At 39.7% G+C, this 16,242-nt stretch overlaps 1 protein-coding gene across 3 annotated transcripts; it reads left to right on the top strand.

Moving 5' to 3' along the window:
- Positions 1–722: 722 nt before the first annotated feature.
- On the top strand, positions 723–16,212 carry LOC115038286 (adhesion G protein-coupled receptor F4-like). 3 transcript variants are annotated; one of them, XM_029497149.1, is made up of 18 exons: positions 723–875; positions 2,837–2,895; positions 3,016–3,040; positions 3,330–3,479; positions 4,323–4,475; positions 4,708–4,778; positions 4,893–4,951; positions 8,061–8,179; positions 8,891–9,121; positions 9,733–9,966; positions 10,086–10,226; positions 10,398–10,597; positions 11,528–11,713; positions 12,509–13,807; positions 14,508–14,549; positions 14,730–14,759; positions 14,835–14,921; positions 15,438–16,212. In XM_029497149.1, exons 1-17 carry the CDS (start codon positions 833–835, stop codon positions 14,901–14,903), a joined length of 3,111 nt encoding a protein of 1,036 aa, XP_029353009.1. In that variant the 5' UTR covers positions 723–832; the 3' UTR covers positions 14,904–14,921; positions 15,438–16,212. The 3 variants fall into 3 exon arrangements, with proteins under 3 accessions (XP_029353009.1, XP_029353008.1, XP_029353010.1); XM_029497148.1 differs by having other exon boundaries at positions 15,434–16,212; XM_029497150.1 differs by lacking the exon at positions 10,086–10,226 and having other exon boundaries at positions 15,434–16,212.
- Positions 16,213–16,242: the final 30 nt, after the last annotated feature.

Genomic DNA, 16,242 nt, shown 5'->3' with positions numbered 1-16,242 from the left:
ACGCTGCTTGCAGGTTTACTTTTGAAGTTTTGAAGCCAGGAGAGCATTGACTTGATTTATAGTCTGCCTCTTTTTCTCTCCAACATCTACAGTTAGCAGAGCTTAGCGTTAAGACCAGCTCTTAAAACATTTTATTCACATTTTGGTCATTTATTTCATATAAAAAAAAGTAAAAACACACCAAACTATTCACATACCTCTTTTGTTCATTATAGAATTTATAAACCATCATCATTTCACTCAATCCACCATCATTTGCACAACTGGAATTTTCACATTTCTGAAAAGTCTGTGGATAGTCTCATTCACCAGTTAATCACACATCTGATATAAAAACACAAACTTTTACTCCCCAATTGCATGGAAGAAGATAACAACCTGCCCAGGAATACATTAAAAAGGCCCTGGTTCCTAACCCTAAACCTTCTTTGGTCCAAATAAGGTTGACCGAAGCCTTCTTGATCAGTCAGCTGTCCTCCTTGGCCAGAATACAGATTACTGCATTGACCAGAGGACAATTGGTTTCCTCAGATAGGCAACTTTTGTGTGACCTCTGGAAGGAGGGAGTCTAATTTGCTAAACAAATACCCATGGAAAGTCAAAGGACATCCTGAGTAGATGAGCTGGCACCGAGACATGCCATTAATGCAAATGCTCTTTCAAGTCAAAGTAAGGGCCGCCCTCCATCTTTACCCAACACATACACACAAATGCATCACCATCAACACACTCTGACCAGTCTAACCTAATCTTTCTGACAGATGCACTTAGTGTGTAGCCATTATTCAGATGTGTGCCTGAAAGACAGTCAGCATAGTAGACTTTTTATTTAATGAATGCAGCAAAGAAAGGCCAATCGTCTGCTAAAAGCCAAGGTAAGAGCTTTCTACAATCTTTGTCCAAACATTTTACAATCGTGCCTTTTGAGGTATCTTTAAAAAAGTTAGAAAACTTCAGCTTTGTCGTCGAAATCTTTTGCCATTCAAAACTGATTTGTTTTATAAGCTACTCCTGTAACAAGAACAGTTCAGCCAGTATTTCTGTGGAAAGGATGTCTATCAGCATGAAATAACAAGAGGTTCATTTACAGCTGTGATGTGCATGGCCTATTGGACTGACTTGTTTTCAGTTTAACTGAGGAAATGGTTTGTATGAGTAGCCTGTAGTCTGAAAAACACGCTGATTCATGCTGATGCACTGCCTGTTTCCAAATGCAGAGACAATGTCTTGATTAACGCTTTTGAAGACTTTATAGAATGTAGGGATTCCACTTCTGCAAAGCTTGAGTTGCATCAATTTGTATTTCAAACAATCGGCTGGAAAAAAAAATAAAAATGGAAACCTCAGCAATGTTTTCAGCAATGGCTTTTAACAGCCATTCTGAGCTTCAACAAGTGTCATTATTATTTTTATTTATATGTGTTTTTACCATCCAGCTTGATGCTAATTCCTGCCAGCCAGCAAGTGTATATCCATGACTCATAGTGGTCTCAGACTTTTGGACTCCCACTGTTTGTACCATTCATGTGCCAAGAGTTTAATAACATAACTTTCATAACAACACTATAACAATGGCTGAAGGAAAGCGTTGGGCCGGCTGCAATAACAAAATGAGGTGGGTAGGAGAAGTTCCACAGTTGTTATACGCCACCACTGATGTGGCCAGAAAAAAACTGTACACTGTCGGAACTTTTAAAAACTATGACCCCTTTGTTTGTAGTCATGCTATCAAATGCAAAGTGATGCAAACAAGCTTAACATTGTAAAATGTGAGCTGACCGTAGCAGTGTGGAGTTTGTATGTTCTTCCGGTGTCCGGTGAGATTTATAGCAGTGTGAAGAGACATAAAGTCAAATGAATCTTTACAGAGAATTTAGATCAAATGCCAGACAGTGTGACCAAAGTTCATGGAATACAGTGAGAGGCTGTAGCTTTCAAACAATGAGCTACAGTGTTGGTGTTAAGGACCCAAAAGTGTTGCCAACAAATCATTCCCCACACAAACTACGACCACCGTCACCCCCAGCCTGGACTGCCGTCACCGAGGATGAATTCTCTTATCACGCATATGATTTCATTTTATTTAAGTAAAGTGCTGCATCATTGCGTCACATGACAACCAAGAAACCAATACCACATTCTGGATTATTGTACATCAACCCGTCTTTTGGGCCATTTTTGGATTAGCCAGATCTGCTGCCAAATCTGTGCAGCACATAATTTACAATCAAACCTGAACTGCAAAAAAAAAATAATAATAACGCATAACAGTTTATTCTGCACCTTAGTGAGTGACTGGGGACATTAAGCGGTAACTACAGTAAAACAACGACGAACAACATCAGAGCAGGCCACAGTTTCTAGTGTTCAGCTGGAGTGTTTGTGAGTTTGTCTCAACTGCTCAAAAGTCTGATTCTTGGCTGACAGGAAAGACAAAACCTGATGTGTTCTTTTGCTCCCTTTGTACTCCATCATGAGAAGCTTTTCTACTCTCCATAGTTCTAAAAAGTGGTCAGTTAGCTTCAGCCATCCGGCCTCTGTCAATCCTAAAGGTGGGTTTGTCGAACATTTCAGAAACACTCCAACACACCTACAGATATGCAACAGTTAAAGCCACTTTGATTGCGTGTGTCTTCACTTTGCTTTGGGTTTACTCTATCGTCAAGAATTTTTGGGATTGTTCTTCTGCCGTATGATTGTCTGATTGTGTTTCAAATTCAGTGTTTGTGGGTCAATAGATCTTGTCTATTTATGAATGTGGAACAAAAGTATTGTTGGTCTAATTAATGCTATTTTTTTTTTTTTTTTGTTTTGTTTTGTTTTCTTTCCCACATAGCAACAATGTGCTCCAGGGTGTTCAAGTTTCTAATTGGATTGGTTTACATCTACCATCAGGTAAAGACTCACCTCACCCTTTGAAAGTCTTTGGACATGATGAGAGTGCTGTTCATTTCACACGTTCATATTAGTTTTAATTGGACGAGCATGTTCAACCTGGTGTTTGTGCCATTGCAGGTCTTTCAACCTTCCAATGCCCAAGGTAAAGTCTTTAATATCCACAAGCCAACACAATTTGTTGTAAAAAATGTAAATAAATATATAATATATCTGGATGGACAAAGCTTAAACTGAATTTGTGAGTATTTGAAAGTGAATGCACAAACCTGCACAACCCCGGAGGAATGTAAACGTGTAATGTGTAAAAATCTAGTAATATTTATTCATGCCGATGCTGATGGGACTTCTTTTTTTCTTTATTTTCTGTTATCACAGTTATCTGTTCTGTTTTGGTTAATTTCACGACTATTTCTCTCCTGTTCGGCTATTAGAGTACATTGCCGAGCTGATGGTGGAGAGTACTGTCACACTGGAAGCCAAGGAAATCCTGGAAATGCTGAATGCGACAAAAAGCATAACAGTGAGCACTGAAAACGGAGAGTCCCACAACGTCGTCATCTCAGACAGTGAACTGTCAGCAGGTATCGTGCTCCAGAAATTAAGATTACCCGGTACATTCTTCACAGGGGGCGACAGTCTTTTTTCCTGTGGTCATTTCAGGACCTAAAAGAATACATGGCAGGACGCACTGCAAACATGACAACTACACAAACATCCTAATGGGAGACTAGATGAGTTTATTAGATTTATTTGACATTAACGCAAACTGGCGGCAGGGTTGAAGCAAACAGTCAGTCTTAAACTACTTCAACAAATCTAGAACAATAGACATATAATATAGCATATTGTTATATATAGTATTATATGAAATTGTTTGAATTCCAATAAACGTAATATATGTACGTATATTCAATCTGTACACAACATATACAGTATATGATATAAAATAGCGGAACATATGTAGAAAATATGCATGCCAGTTGTTAGAATATGAGTTTGTTTCATATGTAAAAAGAAAGGGTAGGATAGACATGTAGTTACATAAGAAAAACATAGAATTGTTATATTTATGCTTGTATGGTGCCTGACAGTTGGGCGGTATGTGCTCTAGTCTTGTAAATACACCAATGGCTGAAAAATGGGGAAAACTTAGAACTAGCCTCTTCAGCAAAAACCATATTCTTTGTCAAACCTTAAAGTTTTTTGCTGCCTCACTCTGACTGACGAGGATTGGCAATGTGCATTTTTTGGAAACACGTGAACTCAGTTTAGACTTTCTATCTAAATGAGGTTTCTAACACTGAATTTAATTGGAGGGGTGAGATATGGAGCTTTTGGCTTATGTATTTATGTAACAGTCTGTCCATCCTGGTCAACCAAGATTGAAACATTTCATGATCTGAATACGACATTTCACTTCCCAGGCTGCCTGATAGTTGAAGATAAATTTAATTGCAACTGCTCTGCTGGATTCATTTGGAGCAACACAGTGTGCTACAATTTTAACTGCTGCAGAGAGACCACTTGCTTTGCAAATGTCTCCCATATCACGCCACTCTGCATCTCCAAAGTCAAAGGTATTACTTGTGATGTTCTCTCTCTTTTTTTCTTTTTTTTTTTAAGCATTTTAAATAAAAGGTTGCATTTTTTTAAGAAATGTATTATAATGGAATAAGGGTCACTCTAATCTCAAGTTGTGTTGTACATACTACTATGTTGCGACACTGCAGGTCATGGCAGACATTTCTGCTATGCATAAATATTCATATAGAGATCATAACTGAATATAACAATTGTGTTTTCATTCAGATGTTGGCTTCAATGGATCAGTTACACTGGCCACATCTTCAAATCTGTGGGGTGACTCCAGCACTAAAATGGTATATTTTGCTGTCCTGACAAAATTATACCTGTAGATTCCTTATGACAGTTGGGTAGAAGATGGAAGCTGACATTTATTACTTGAATGATCTTTCTTTATCTTCTTTTCAAAGGTTGAGAGTGCGTTTGCAGCGCTGAACGGCCTTGAGTTCATAAATATCATTAATAAAAGGTATTGTACATTGAAAAGTTCTGGGTTTGGAAAACTGAAAGAAAATGGTTGTCAGATTTTTGAGCTGAAAAAAATATTTCAAAGAAAGAGCGACTTCTCACAGAAAGGCTCATTTTAAAATTCAGTTCAGCTATAGGAAATGATCCTGCTAATGTCTTTATTTAAGGAGTGATAAGGAGGCTAGCGCCAACCCGCCTGCAGAGATTATCGTAAGGCTTGTTCCAATGAAATGCAAAGCGTGTTTCGGATGTAGGGAGGTTTAATATAGTCCATGCAAAGATAGTCGTGGAACCAGTCAGGATCTCCAAATGAGCTGAGAAGGTTTTAACTTGAGTGGGTGATTTGTCTCAGGTTTTTATGCTTCAGTGCACTTCAATGCAACTTTAAAGTTAGTTTGACTAATATTGACTAATCACTGCCAGTGCCAGTGTACAGCTAAGGCTGATGGGAATATCACAAGTTTGGTAAGCACTTGGTCCACAGCACTGGTGAGTATGGTCAGACAGATGGCAATTTTTTGCCGGATGATGCCGTCCACAGACATTTTAGGCCACAAATGGGAGAGGCGAATATCCATGAAATCAACAAAGTCATAAATAACCCCTGTACAAATGTTGCCATCAGTCCATCCAATATTTAGTTGAAAGACTTTACTCTGGGTAAAATTGCTGTTGTTAGTAAGGTGGTTCAAAACCCAACCAAGGGGAGAAAATGGAATCCAAGAATGGCAGTGCAGGAAGCAAAACCAGCTCTTAGGCATACAGAGATTGTGGGTAATGTACAGATTACCCAGGCCGGGGAGGCTTGGGGCTTGGCCCAGGCAAACCGGTGTGGAGTAGAGCAGGTCCCAAAGAGAGGAGGAAGCTACTTGTGGAGCAGGTTCGTAAACAGGAGGAAATATTAAGGAGTGCGAGGGCAGTGGCTCAGGCTAAGGAGGGACAGTGGCTGAACTGGGAAGGTGTAGAGAAGAAAAGCTTAGTTGGAAAGAGCTGTGGAGTATGGAGGAAAGTAGGATTAGTATTATTTTTGATTGGGGCAACATATGATGTATTGCCAACTCCCCAGAACCTAAAACTCTGGGTAAATGGAGACCCGCTGTGTTTGTTGTGTTCAGGTACTGCAACTCTAAAGCACATCTTGTCCGGTTGTAAAGTCAGTCTGTCACAAGTACAGTATACGTGGCGACATAACCAAGCTTTAAAAAGCTTAGCTGCTGGCATTGAAGATATACAGAGGAAGGCAAATTTAGGAGGGTCTAAGACAAAGAGAGTAGCAATTCAGTTTGTTCAAGAAGGAGGGAAAGTTAATAAGATAATAAGGAGACAAGGCAGCTTAGAGGATGCCAGAGACTGGGAGATGCAGGTGGATTTAGGAGGAAAGCTGGTTGTTCCCCAGGAAGTAGCCTGCACAAAGCTAAGGCCTGATATAATTTTTTGGTCGAGGAGTAGAATGAGAGTATATTTCATAGAGCTGACTGTGCCGTGAGAGGATTCAGTTGGAGAAGCAAAGGAAAGGAAAAAGCTCAGATATGCAGATCTAGGTAAGGATGCTGAGCAGCGAGGATGGAAGGTTAGGATTTGTCCAGTTGTAGAGGGTTTGTAGCCAGATCTGTTGTTGTTTTGTTGAGGGAGTTAGGAGGAAGGGGACAGAGGGTGAGGAAAACAGTGAAGGAAATGTCAGATGAGGCAGCAAGATCAAGTCAGTGGATTTGGATTAGAAGAAGTAATAGTAGCTGGGGGCCCAGCAGGGGGAGCTCTGAAGACAGACAGACTCTAAGGAGAAGCAGAGGAAGAAATCCAGGAAGAGGAAGTGTATTTAGGTGGAGGGTGTGGCCTGTTTGAGCCTCTTTGACACCATGTGGTTAGTCCAGGTGAGTTGGCCTGTGTTGGTTTGAATTGAATTGTGCTCTCTCTCTGATCGTAGGACTGTTCAGGTAAGTTTGTTTGCTGAATCTGCTAGTGTAGCTTGTCCTCCACCTCCTGCACCCTCTACACTTTCATGCCCCTTTCCCGAACCAGGGTCTGTATCCCCACCCCGCTTTCAGTGGTGCAGTTGGTGAGAGGTCAGAGTAGTTGGCAGTGGTGCTGTGTGAGATAGTTGTCTTTGTGTGAGGAGCAGTGATGTCTGGCATTAGGGGGTGACTCAGGGACGCCAGTGTTCACTGTCTAGCCTCCTGGAGGTGTCGTGGGCCTAACGAGAGGAAACACTGGTGAAAGGAGGTTCCCACCTGATGGCACCAAAGACATGTTAGCTATCACTGCTCACTGGCCTAGTTGGATATTATCTTTAGGGCACATAGGGCGGGGCGAAAGTTTGTAGTTAGGGAGTTCATCAATGAGTCTGGTCCAGTTTCTTGTGTTTTTTTTCTAAATGCCAGCATATTGACCAAGATTGCCCACAAAACAAAGCATAGGTAACTGGGATTTATGGAGTTTTGCTGCCAGAGCAACTGCTAAAACCAAAAAACCTTTAGTACTGCCATTGCCCTGCCATGCAACAGTAAGGACACAGAAAGGTGTTGATGCAAAGCAAAAATCATCCATACAGTAGGCCTCATTTCAGCCAATGACCCTGAATTGGGACACAGCTAGTGTTTGAATACACCGTTATTACTTGTAGAGGGTTGTCTCAAAATAACCACAAACACTTAATAATAATGGTTTATTTGTCCTGGCCTGCTAAAGGTGAAAAATATTATGAAAAAGAATTTAGGAGGGAGTAAATGCTAACTTTGAAAGATGAAAATTTGAAAAAATGTAGGCTGCAAAGACTACAAATCACTTGAGACAAAGCAATATTTGTGACCACAGTTTGATGCAAGTTGTTGTTGTGTAGTCCAAAGTTTTCAATAATAATAATTTTACCTATAATTGATAGATACAGGCAACACGTCTGTCTTCCCACAATAAAAAGGTAGCAGGTTCAGTTTCAGTGTGGAGTTTGTGTGTTCTCCCCGAGCCTGCGTGGGTTTCCTCCAGGTACTCCGGTTTCCTCCCTCCATCCAAAGACATCATGTTTGGGTTCACTGGTGACTTGTCCGCAGGTCTGAGTGTTAGTGGTTGTCTGTCTGTCTCTTGTCTTCATTAATCCTTCTTTTAAATTCTTTTAGGACTGGTGGTGCTGACTTTGTGGCAGCTGTCAGTGTCAAACTCAATACTAAAAAACTCCAAAGTATAGTGGAAAGTCTGGAAAATGCTCTTGATGCTGTGGTTCTAGTTGACACTCAAGGTTAGTACAATAACAGTTTTACTTAATCATCCTAATTCTGTTTTTTTGCCTTGCTGTGTTCTTTGATTATATGAATCATCAGAACAGGTTTCTCTCGTTTGATTTGCTGTTACTGTCACATTTCCTCATGCCCTTCATAACCTTCACATCATCATTAGAATTCAGATGTTTAGGATTAGAGTTAAATCCGGCCAAAACAGCTCTTCTCAAATTCTGCATTTATAAAACCAACACAAAGAACCGGAAGAACAGCTTTATTCTTGGAAGGAAACCAGGTAAAAAAAAATACAGCATTATGGGATCAACCACTACATCTGCAAAAATTTGATGCACATTTGTCTGACTGTTCACACTTCACAACGCAGGGCAGAGCATGGGCAGAGGAATTTGCTGTTGGGATTGGGTGGTTGGGATTTTACACTGCAAGTCCACAAAATTAATAATACGAGGGTAGAGTTGATCCTAATGCTGTTCCAGAAATGGGAAAGGATTGGCCAATACTCAGTGTCATCCATCCTTTGGTTTTGAAGATAAACTAAAATGATTTCCAGTCATCCTTTGGGACACGCCAGTATGCATACAAGGTCTGCTCGGAAGGTGTCTAGGTATCTTGCTTTGGACCCAAGTCTTGGAAAAATAGACAAATAGCTCCTCATGAACCAGTGCACTTTCTGACACTAAAATTCATCCATCCCTCTTCACATACTGTAGGTATGGTCGACATTGAAGCCCCAAACACTATAGTGAAATACAATTCCAGCCCAAAGTTGGCTTGCTCATTTGAGGAGGAAACGAGCAGCGCTGGCTGGAACATGAGCAAGCCAAATGAACGCTTTGAGCTCAACAATGGCACTGTGGTGGAAGTGTATTATGGCTGTAAAAATATGGACTTCCTTTCCTGTGTCAACATAATGCTCAAAAATGTGACAGGAATCTGGTCAGGCAAGTACAGCGGTTTTTCCAAAACCTTTTTTGCTGCAGTATAAATAAGACAATATTACAAATGTTTTAGCTGTTGCTAAGTTATTTGTTGATTTGCAATTTCCTCACTCTGGGACAAGTAAAGGAAATTAATTAGTCTTGCAATCTAAACCCTCTGTTTTGTAATTTTTTTTTTTGCAACATGAACAGAATAACAGAGTTTTACACAGCACATGTGTGATTAGCAAAGGACTGCACACTATGTGTTTTTCACATTAGACTGTATTCAGGGATAGATGTAGCCTCGATGACATCACCCATAGATTTCATGTGATTTTTATTTATGATTACTTAGAAATAGTATTAGGATTTGTTTAAAAAAAACTGATGTTTGGCAGAATTATTCTGTTCAGCAAGCTACATAAATTGCCGACAGAGCTCTATACTGCTATGGATTTTTTTTTTTTTTTTTTTTTTTTTTTTTTTCCCCTTGCACAAAAATTTCTGTTGTGTTTTCTGTGGTTTTCTCTCCAAGAAAAGAATCAGCCGGTGGTCTGATTCATCTAAGAGGACAAATTCATTTTCAGATGTTTCACTTGAAGCATGCAAATTTAGCTCCATGTTTTCTGCAGGTACATATGAGTGCGGATTCACACAGGGGGCTGTCAGGCACACAGCAAAGGCAAATATGAGTGTGGCAAGTCTGCCTGAAGAGATCACCTTAAAAATTAATCCCCTTACTGTGGACTGCTCTGATGGAAAAGACAAGGAAGTTGAAGTCCAGGCCATTATCCCAAACACCACAGAACAGTATACAATTTCGTGGAGCCCCAGGGAGGGGGAGTCAAGTCATTCCAAAGGAATGCGTAAGAACAAACCTACAGTGCCTCAAAACTGCCTGTCCCTGTTTTTGCTAAAACACCAACAGTTTTAAATGCCCTATATCGTGATAATAGGCTAAATTTATATCTGTCTTTTCTTACAGCTGTCAATGATAACCTGGTCTATTCTTTCAAGAGTCCTGTCAACTGTAAGAAATCGAGTCAAGGACAATATGTAAATGTCACTTTTAAAAATGACCAACAACAAACTAAAATGGCTAACGTGGCCATCCCAGTAATATATGGTACCTTTTTTTGTTTTTTGTTTTTTTTATTATTAAACTAACATTTTTTGCTCACAATAGAACTTTCTTCAATTTAACTTTATATTACAATATAATCTTATTTTGTCATTTGCGTTGCATTCATCTGAATGTTCTTGCATTATCTAATGATTTTCTACATTTTTCTCCAAGCAAATGAAAGGTTTTGCAGTCAGGAAGAAATGGATGGAGATATTTGGCCAAAATGCCCAGCTGGAGATACAGTGGTAAATCAAGAATGTCCAAACGGCAGGGTTGGCTATAAGTCCCGCACCTGTATTGACACAGCATGGCAGCCAGTGTTCTTCAACTGTGTCAACCAAAAGTTAAAGAAGCTCTTTGGTGAAGCAGATGTAAGTGTATCTTTACATCTCACAGCACTATGTGGCCTTAGAATAATACATTTCTATCTTTTATTTTTGCCAAGAATGATTTCTTTACCATAATATTTCTGAAATTTGCTCGAATCCTTCAAATATTGCTTCATAAGGATGCTGATTTAACTAAACTGTTGCCACATTTAGAGACTTTGCAGAACTCATTTGCAACTTTCTTCAAAAAAAGACAGCTACCCATAAATATATGATGATCCCAAAACCACTCATCATATATATTATACCCTATGCAGTAGACTCTTTGTGAACAATATAGCATCATGAAAAGCTGTGCTCAGCCAATGATCCCTGAAGAGGGTATGCAACTCAAATCCTTTGGGGCTGCAGTAAGTGTTGGTGGAAAAATTGAAGAATTATTGTACATTTTAAAATGGTTTTAAAATATTGTGAATGGCATGTATGCAAATGCTTGGTGTTTTGTTTTGTTTGGGACGTTTTTTTATTTTAGGTGATGGTAACTCTGGAGCACTGGTGGATGGCTTCATGTCTGTATAGCATTATTGTCTGTGCTCCAGCAAACACTGTGATCATCTAAGCAATATGCAGTCTGACAACATTAGAGTTGTCCAGGCGAAAAAACAAAACAATAATTAAGTGTATGGACACTTTTTTTTTTTTTTATCATGAATTTTAGTTACAAGCAGAAAGGAGACCAAAAGTTAGCAAATAAGCAAAATAGCTTTTTTAATTCATTATATATATATATATATATATATAAAAAAAACATTGGTTTTCATTTGCTTTGTTTCTAACATTAATAATTTCAAAACCATTCAGGTAAAGATGGAACTTCCATTCCATGAACAGTTTGTGTAGGAATGTAAATGACATTATGAAATGAAAAATCACATGCACTGTTTTTTTTTTTAATAATATAAATAAATCTAGATGTTCAAAAAAGGACTAGGAGCTACCCAGAGTGTGGCCAAGGCTATATTTGAAGGACTGAGGAACAACCCCACAAATGACTCCAATCCCAATGACAGAACGGCGGACATTAGTGCTTCCATCAACATATTAAGTGCCATGGCCGAAGGATCAGCAAACGTTGCCTTACAAGAGGATATCTTTCCTGTAAGTCCCCAATGACTGTTGTTACTTTCACTATTATACATGGGAAATTTTTAGCCCCAGAAACTTCTAAACGAAAGTCCCACCTGAGCAGTTGGATTATCTGGGTAGAGGATCATCACTTAAATGGTCATATCAATCACGTATGAAATTTCAGTCATGTGAAAACAGGTCGAAGGCAAACAGTGGCCTGACAACTGCATTGTTTCTCAAGGTATATTTGGTTCTCCACTTGTCACGTATGACGTTTGTTCCCTGACTCGCATGAGAACCTAAAATCTCCAACTGTCTTGTGGGCTAAAATGTAGCTGGATTACATTAAGGTCTGTTGAAAAATAAAACTGCCATATCAAAAGCTTGGCTTGTTTTCAAGGCAGCCTAGGATGCCATGAAGCCAGTTTGGAACCACTCCCAGAGATCAGTAGTCATAAAATCAAGGCAGGCGCTTACACAGAGAGCATAATAGGGGACACGAATAATTAGAGCACAACATATTATTCAACACCACAACTTCTCTGTTGGTGCCTGGAATGAGGCACAAAGAGGAAAAGTGAATGTGGCCTCTGATCTCTGAACCCCAGACCTCAGGCTGGTCACAACACTGACTGTGAATAGATAGATTGACCATAGAGATGGGGGAAAATCGCGTCCAAAAGCCTTCTTTTGATTTTGGCCGTTTGTAAGCAAGGTTTTGAAACGTGCACAGTGTATTCAACTTTAAAGGATTAGCAGTTTGAAGCAATTATAACAAAGGTATTATCCGATGGAAAAATTCTCTTTCTAATTGTTCTCTTTCAGGATTTTGTTGCCGCAGCAAGCAACATGCTGCAAGACACCTGGAAAGCGCCCAACTCATCGATTGTTCACAATATGGCATCAAATTACCTTCATTCAGTGGAGGGTCTGGTGCAAAATATCAGAGTGAACAATTCCGATAGTTTCTCCAGCGAAAACCTAGACCTCAAATTCTGCTCAGAGGACCAGTGTAGAGTTTCAGTGTTTGGCATCGGCGTGAACCTGAACATGCCCACAGGAATCATGAAAACTGTTGCTGTGAAAAATCTCATGGAAAAACTGAGAAACAACTTTAAAGGAACAAACCATACCAACCTCTTACTATCAGCCACACTGAACGAAAGCAATTCTAATATAAACATTTCACTGGAATTCCCCATTGAACGGCAGAAGTCCACTAAACCTTACTGCGTTTTCTGGAACACCAGTGCAGAGATTTGGTTAGAAGAAGGATGCACGCTCAAAACTAGGGATGATAACCGCACGGTCTGTGAGTGCAACCATCTGACCTCGTTCTCTGTCCTCATGGCCAAGACTGACGTATCTACAAAAGCCCTAGATTTGATTACCTACGTGGGACTGGGCGTGTCCATCTGCTCATTGGTCATATTCCTCATTATCGAGTTTATGGTGTGGTCTGCTGTGGTCAAGAGCAACCTTTCGCATTTCCGTCACACAGCGATGGTGAACATAGCCGTGTTCCTCCTGCTGGCTGACTGCTCTTTTTTGGCTTCTGTCTCTCCTAAGCTAATCGGTGACTTCTGGTGCCTGGTTCTGACCATATGCAAACACTTGTTTTTCCTAGCCATGTTCAGCTGGATGCTGTGCATGAGTGTCATGCTCGTCCACCAACTCATCTTTGTCTTCAGTCCACTCAGGAAAAGGGTCTTCATGTTCCTCTCCAGCATTGTCGGCTATGTTTGCCCGGTCCTTATAGTGGGATGCAGCTATATATACTCCAAATACACAGACAAGCCCTACCACAATAAGGAGACATGCTGGTTATATTTTGAAAAACTCTTGGAAGGTTCTATTCATGCTTTCTTTCTCCCAGTGGGAACTGTTATCTTTACAAATCTCTTTTCCATGGTGGTGGTCATACTTACGCTGATGAAGACCTCAGTCCCAGATGGCAAGTCAAGCGAGAAAGAGACAGTGAAAAGCATCCTCAAAGTAGTCATCTTCCTGACACCTGTTTTTGGAGTAACATGGGCCATTGGATTCTTTTTGCTCATACTAGACTCTCACCATGCTAGCTATGAATTTGTCAACTACAGTTTCACCATCCTAAATTCCTTCCAGGTAATTTTAAAGCAATTGAGTAATCTTGATATTGCCAATATACCAAACTGTCTTTTCAATCCCAGTGACTATATGTCAAGTTTAGGTTCCTAATCCAGTGCCAGTGCTCTGCCGTTTTCCAATCAACCATTTATGTCATTTTTAATTGACATCAGCATTAGTGGCCTCTGAACACCACAGTTTTGAAGCAAGCCGTGCAAGGCTACATACATTTTGCAGTCTCAGACCAAGTTTTTGGTTGTTGGAGTTTTACTGTCAGTCAATACACATTGTGACATCATGTGGCTAAAACTGCACCCTACACTTCATTTAAATAATTCTGTCTTTCATGAAAAATTTTTAAAAACTCTTTGGTCATACATACCATTTTATCATGACCTGAGTGGAGTGGTTTGTTCAGAAACAGTCCAGCCAAACGGAGTCTCATTAAGAGCAACGAAAAGCTTTTGAAGAGCAGCATACACCTCAAAATGCTGCAAAACATTTGATGGCAATTCCCAAGATATATATATATTTTATATATTTTTGTTTCTATACACGAATGAATTTAATAAAATAGACTTGAGTTTAATTTCAACTGTTTCTTTTTTAAAGTGGTACAGTAGCAGCAATCTCATCCATATCTGTAGATTTAAATCCTACCTTTAATACCATGAATTGTCAGACAATTATGTTATGTAATCTATTTTCTCTCTTTTAGGGCTTTTTCATTTTGATAACTGGGTGTTTTACAGAGCAGAAGGTAAGTTTTTCACTTCATCATGGGAAGATGTGCCTGAATTATAGTGAGCGCTATCCAATCATGCGCAGGGCTCCATGACTGGATGGCCTGTGTCATAATGTGGTGTTTGTGTATTAGGACCCAAAACACCTGTCAATAATCCTGTTTGTGGTCATTTGTGGGTTGTGTTATTACTACCAGGTTCGGGAGGAACTGGTCAGGATCCTAATGGTAAGCGAAGCAATACTGCTCTTCAAATTGACAAAAATGTGCATCATACGAGTAATGTTTGTTTTTGCTGCTCAGGCTAAATCACAAAGAAAGAGTGACAGCATGAAGAATTTGACCTCGAGCACATGCACAAAAGAACACTGAAGACGTCAGTCCTTCACTGTATGTATTAGATTTCAGGCCTGAAAGCTATTTGTGTGAAGCATCGTGGATGTAAAAGCAATGTTTTGACTTGAATCCAAACATCGCCATGCACACATGCTCACAATGCCAGTGTTGATATTCAGCAGCTATAGTGTTCTCCTTGATCACCAAAGCAGTTTAATCTGTGGTGCTGCAAACACACCAAACAAAGTACAGCTAAAGTGGTGAATCATGCAAGCAGTGGGACACAGCTACAGCACAAAACATCAGGAGTGTTCTTTGTGTAGCATCTTATTGGGTTCATACTATTCCCCTTTTCTACTTGAGGGCCCGAGGGTGTTTGCCTCTCCTGATTGTGGCCTTTTGTGTAGAGGTTAATGGGAAAATCAGCATGGGACAGAAGTCAGTCAGTCAGGAATTTTCCAAAGCATTATGCTGCAACAACCAGCTTTGTACCTCTTTCTGCCAAGTAGCACGAAACGGGTTTAACTGACAAAATATCCCTTTTGTGTGTGGTTTCTATGTTTCAGACAGAGACAACAGCTTACATGCACGTGTCCTCAGATCCACTTGGAGATGACAAGAGAACACAATTTAGACTGATGCGTTACGAACTGATGAAGCCCCTTGGATAAGAGGCGAAACATTTTTGACAAAACTAAGTCCTAAATCCAGTTGCTTTCGATTCAGTTGTTGGCCGGATAGCCGGAATGGGTTAGGGTGTATAACCGCTGTAAAAACAAAGAGCTTGATTCTTAGTTATAGGCTTGTTGTATAGAGCAGTGATCCTTTCAATATGTTGTGTTCTAGCTAATGTTAAGTCCTGATTATATAGAGAACAAATTACATGATGTTTAATGTGTCTGCTTTGGTTTGACAATTAGTCTGTAAATGTTTGATCTGAATCACAACATGTGTGCGCGCGTGTGCAAATATGTAATGAGAGACACAGAATGTAAAGTGTTTTTTTTTTTTTTTGTTTTTTTTTAATTGTTCATCACACCATGTGCAATGTAGCTAAATCTGTGTAAATTGACATTTTAATAAGAGATAATTTTCAGATTACATGTGATTAGTTTTATCATATAAATAAACACTTGGGGACACAGAGCTACCAATGCTGATTTTGTTAGTGTGGGAGAGTTCAACAGCTTTAGCTTCCTCAATAAAAGTCTGAGTGTCATCCATGTTGCTGGCTGAGGTCTTAATTTACCAATATGATTTCATAATAATGTATTCTTTTGGATTTGAAATGTTGGCGGCCTCTGCCTTAGGCTCTGTTCAAAGAATAAAAACTACAAACCCTTTACTGTGTACATGAGATTCACCCAGGACATAT

This window comes from Echeneis naucrates, chromosome 24 (assembly GCF_900963305.1).
Source record: "Echeneis naucrates chromosome 24, fEcheNa1.1, whole genome shotgun sequence".
In the NCBI taxonomy this organism is placed as follows: Eukaryota; Metazoa; Chordata; class Actinopteri; order Carangiformes; family Echeneidae; genus Echeneis; species Echeneis naucrates.
Note: the sequence above shows the minus strand (reverse complement) of the source record. Positions and strands in the feature narration are given on the sequence as shown.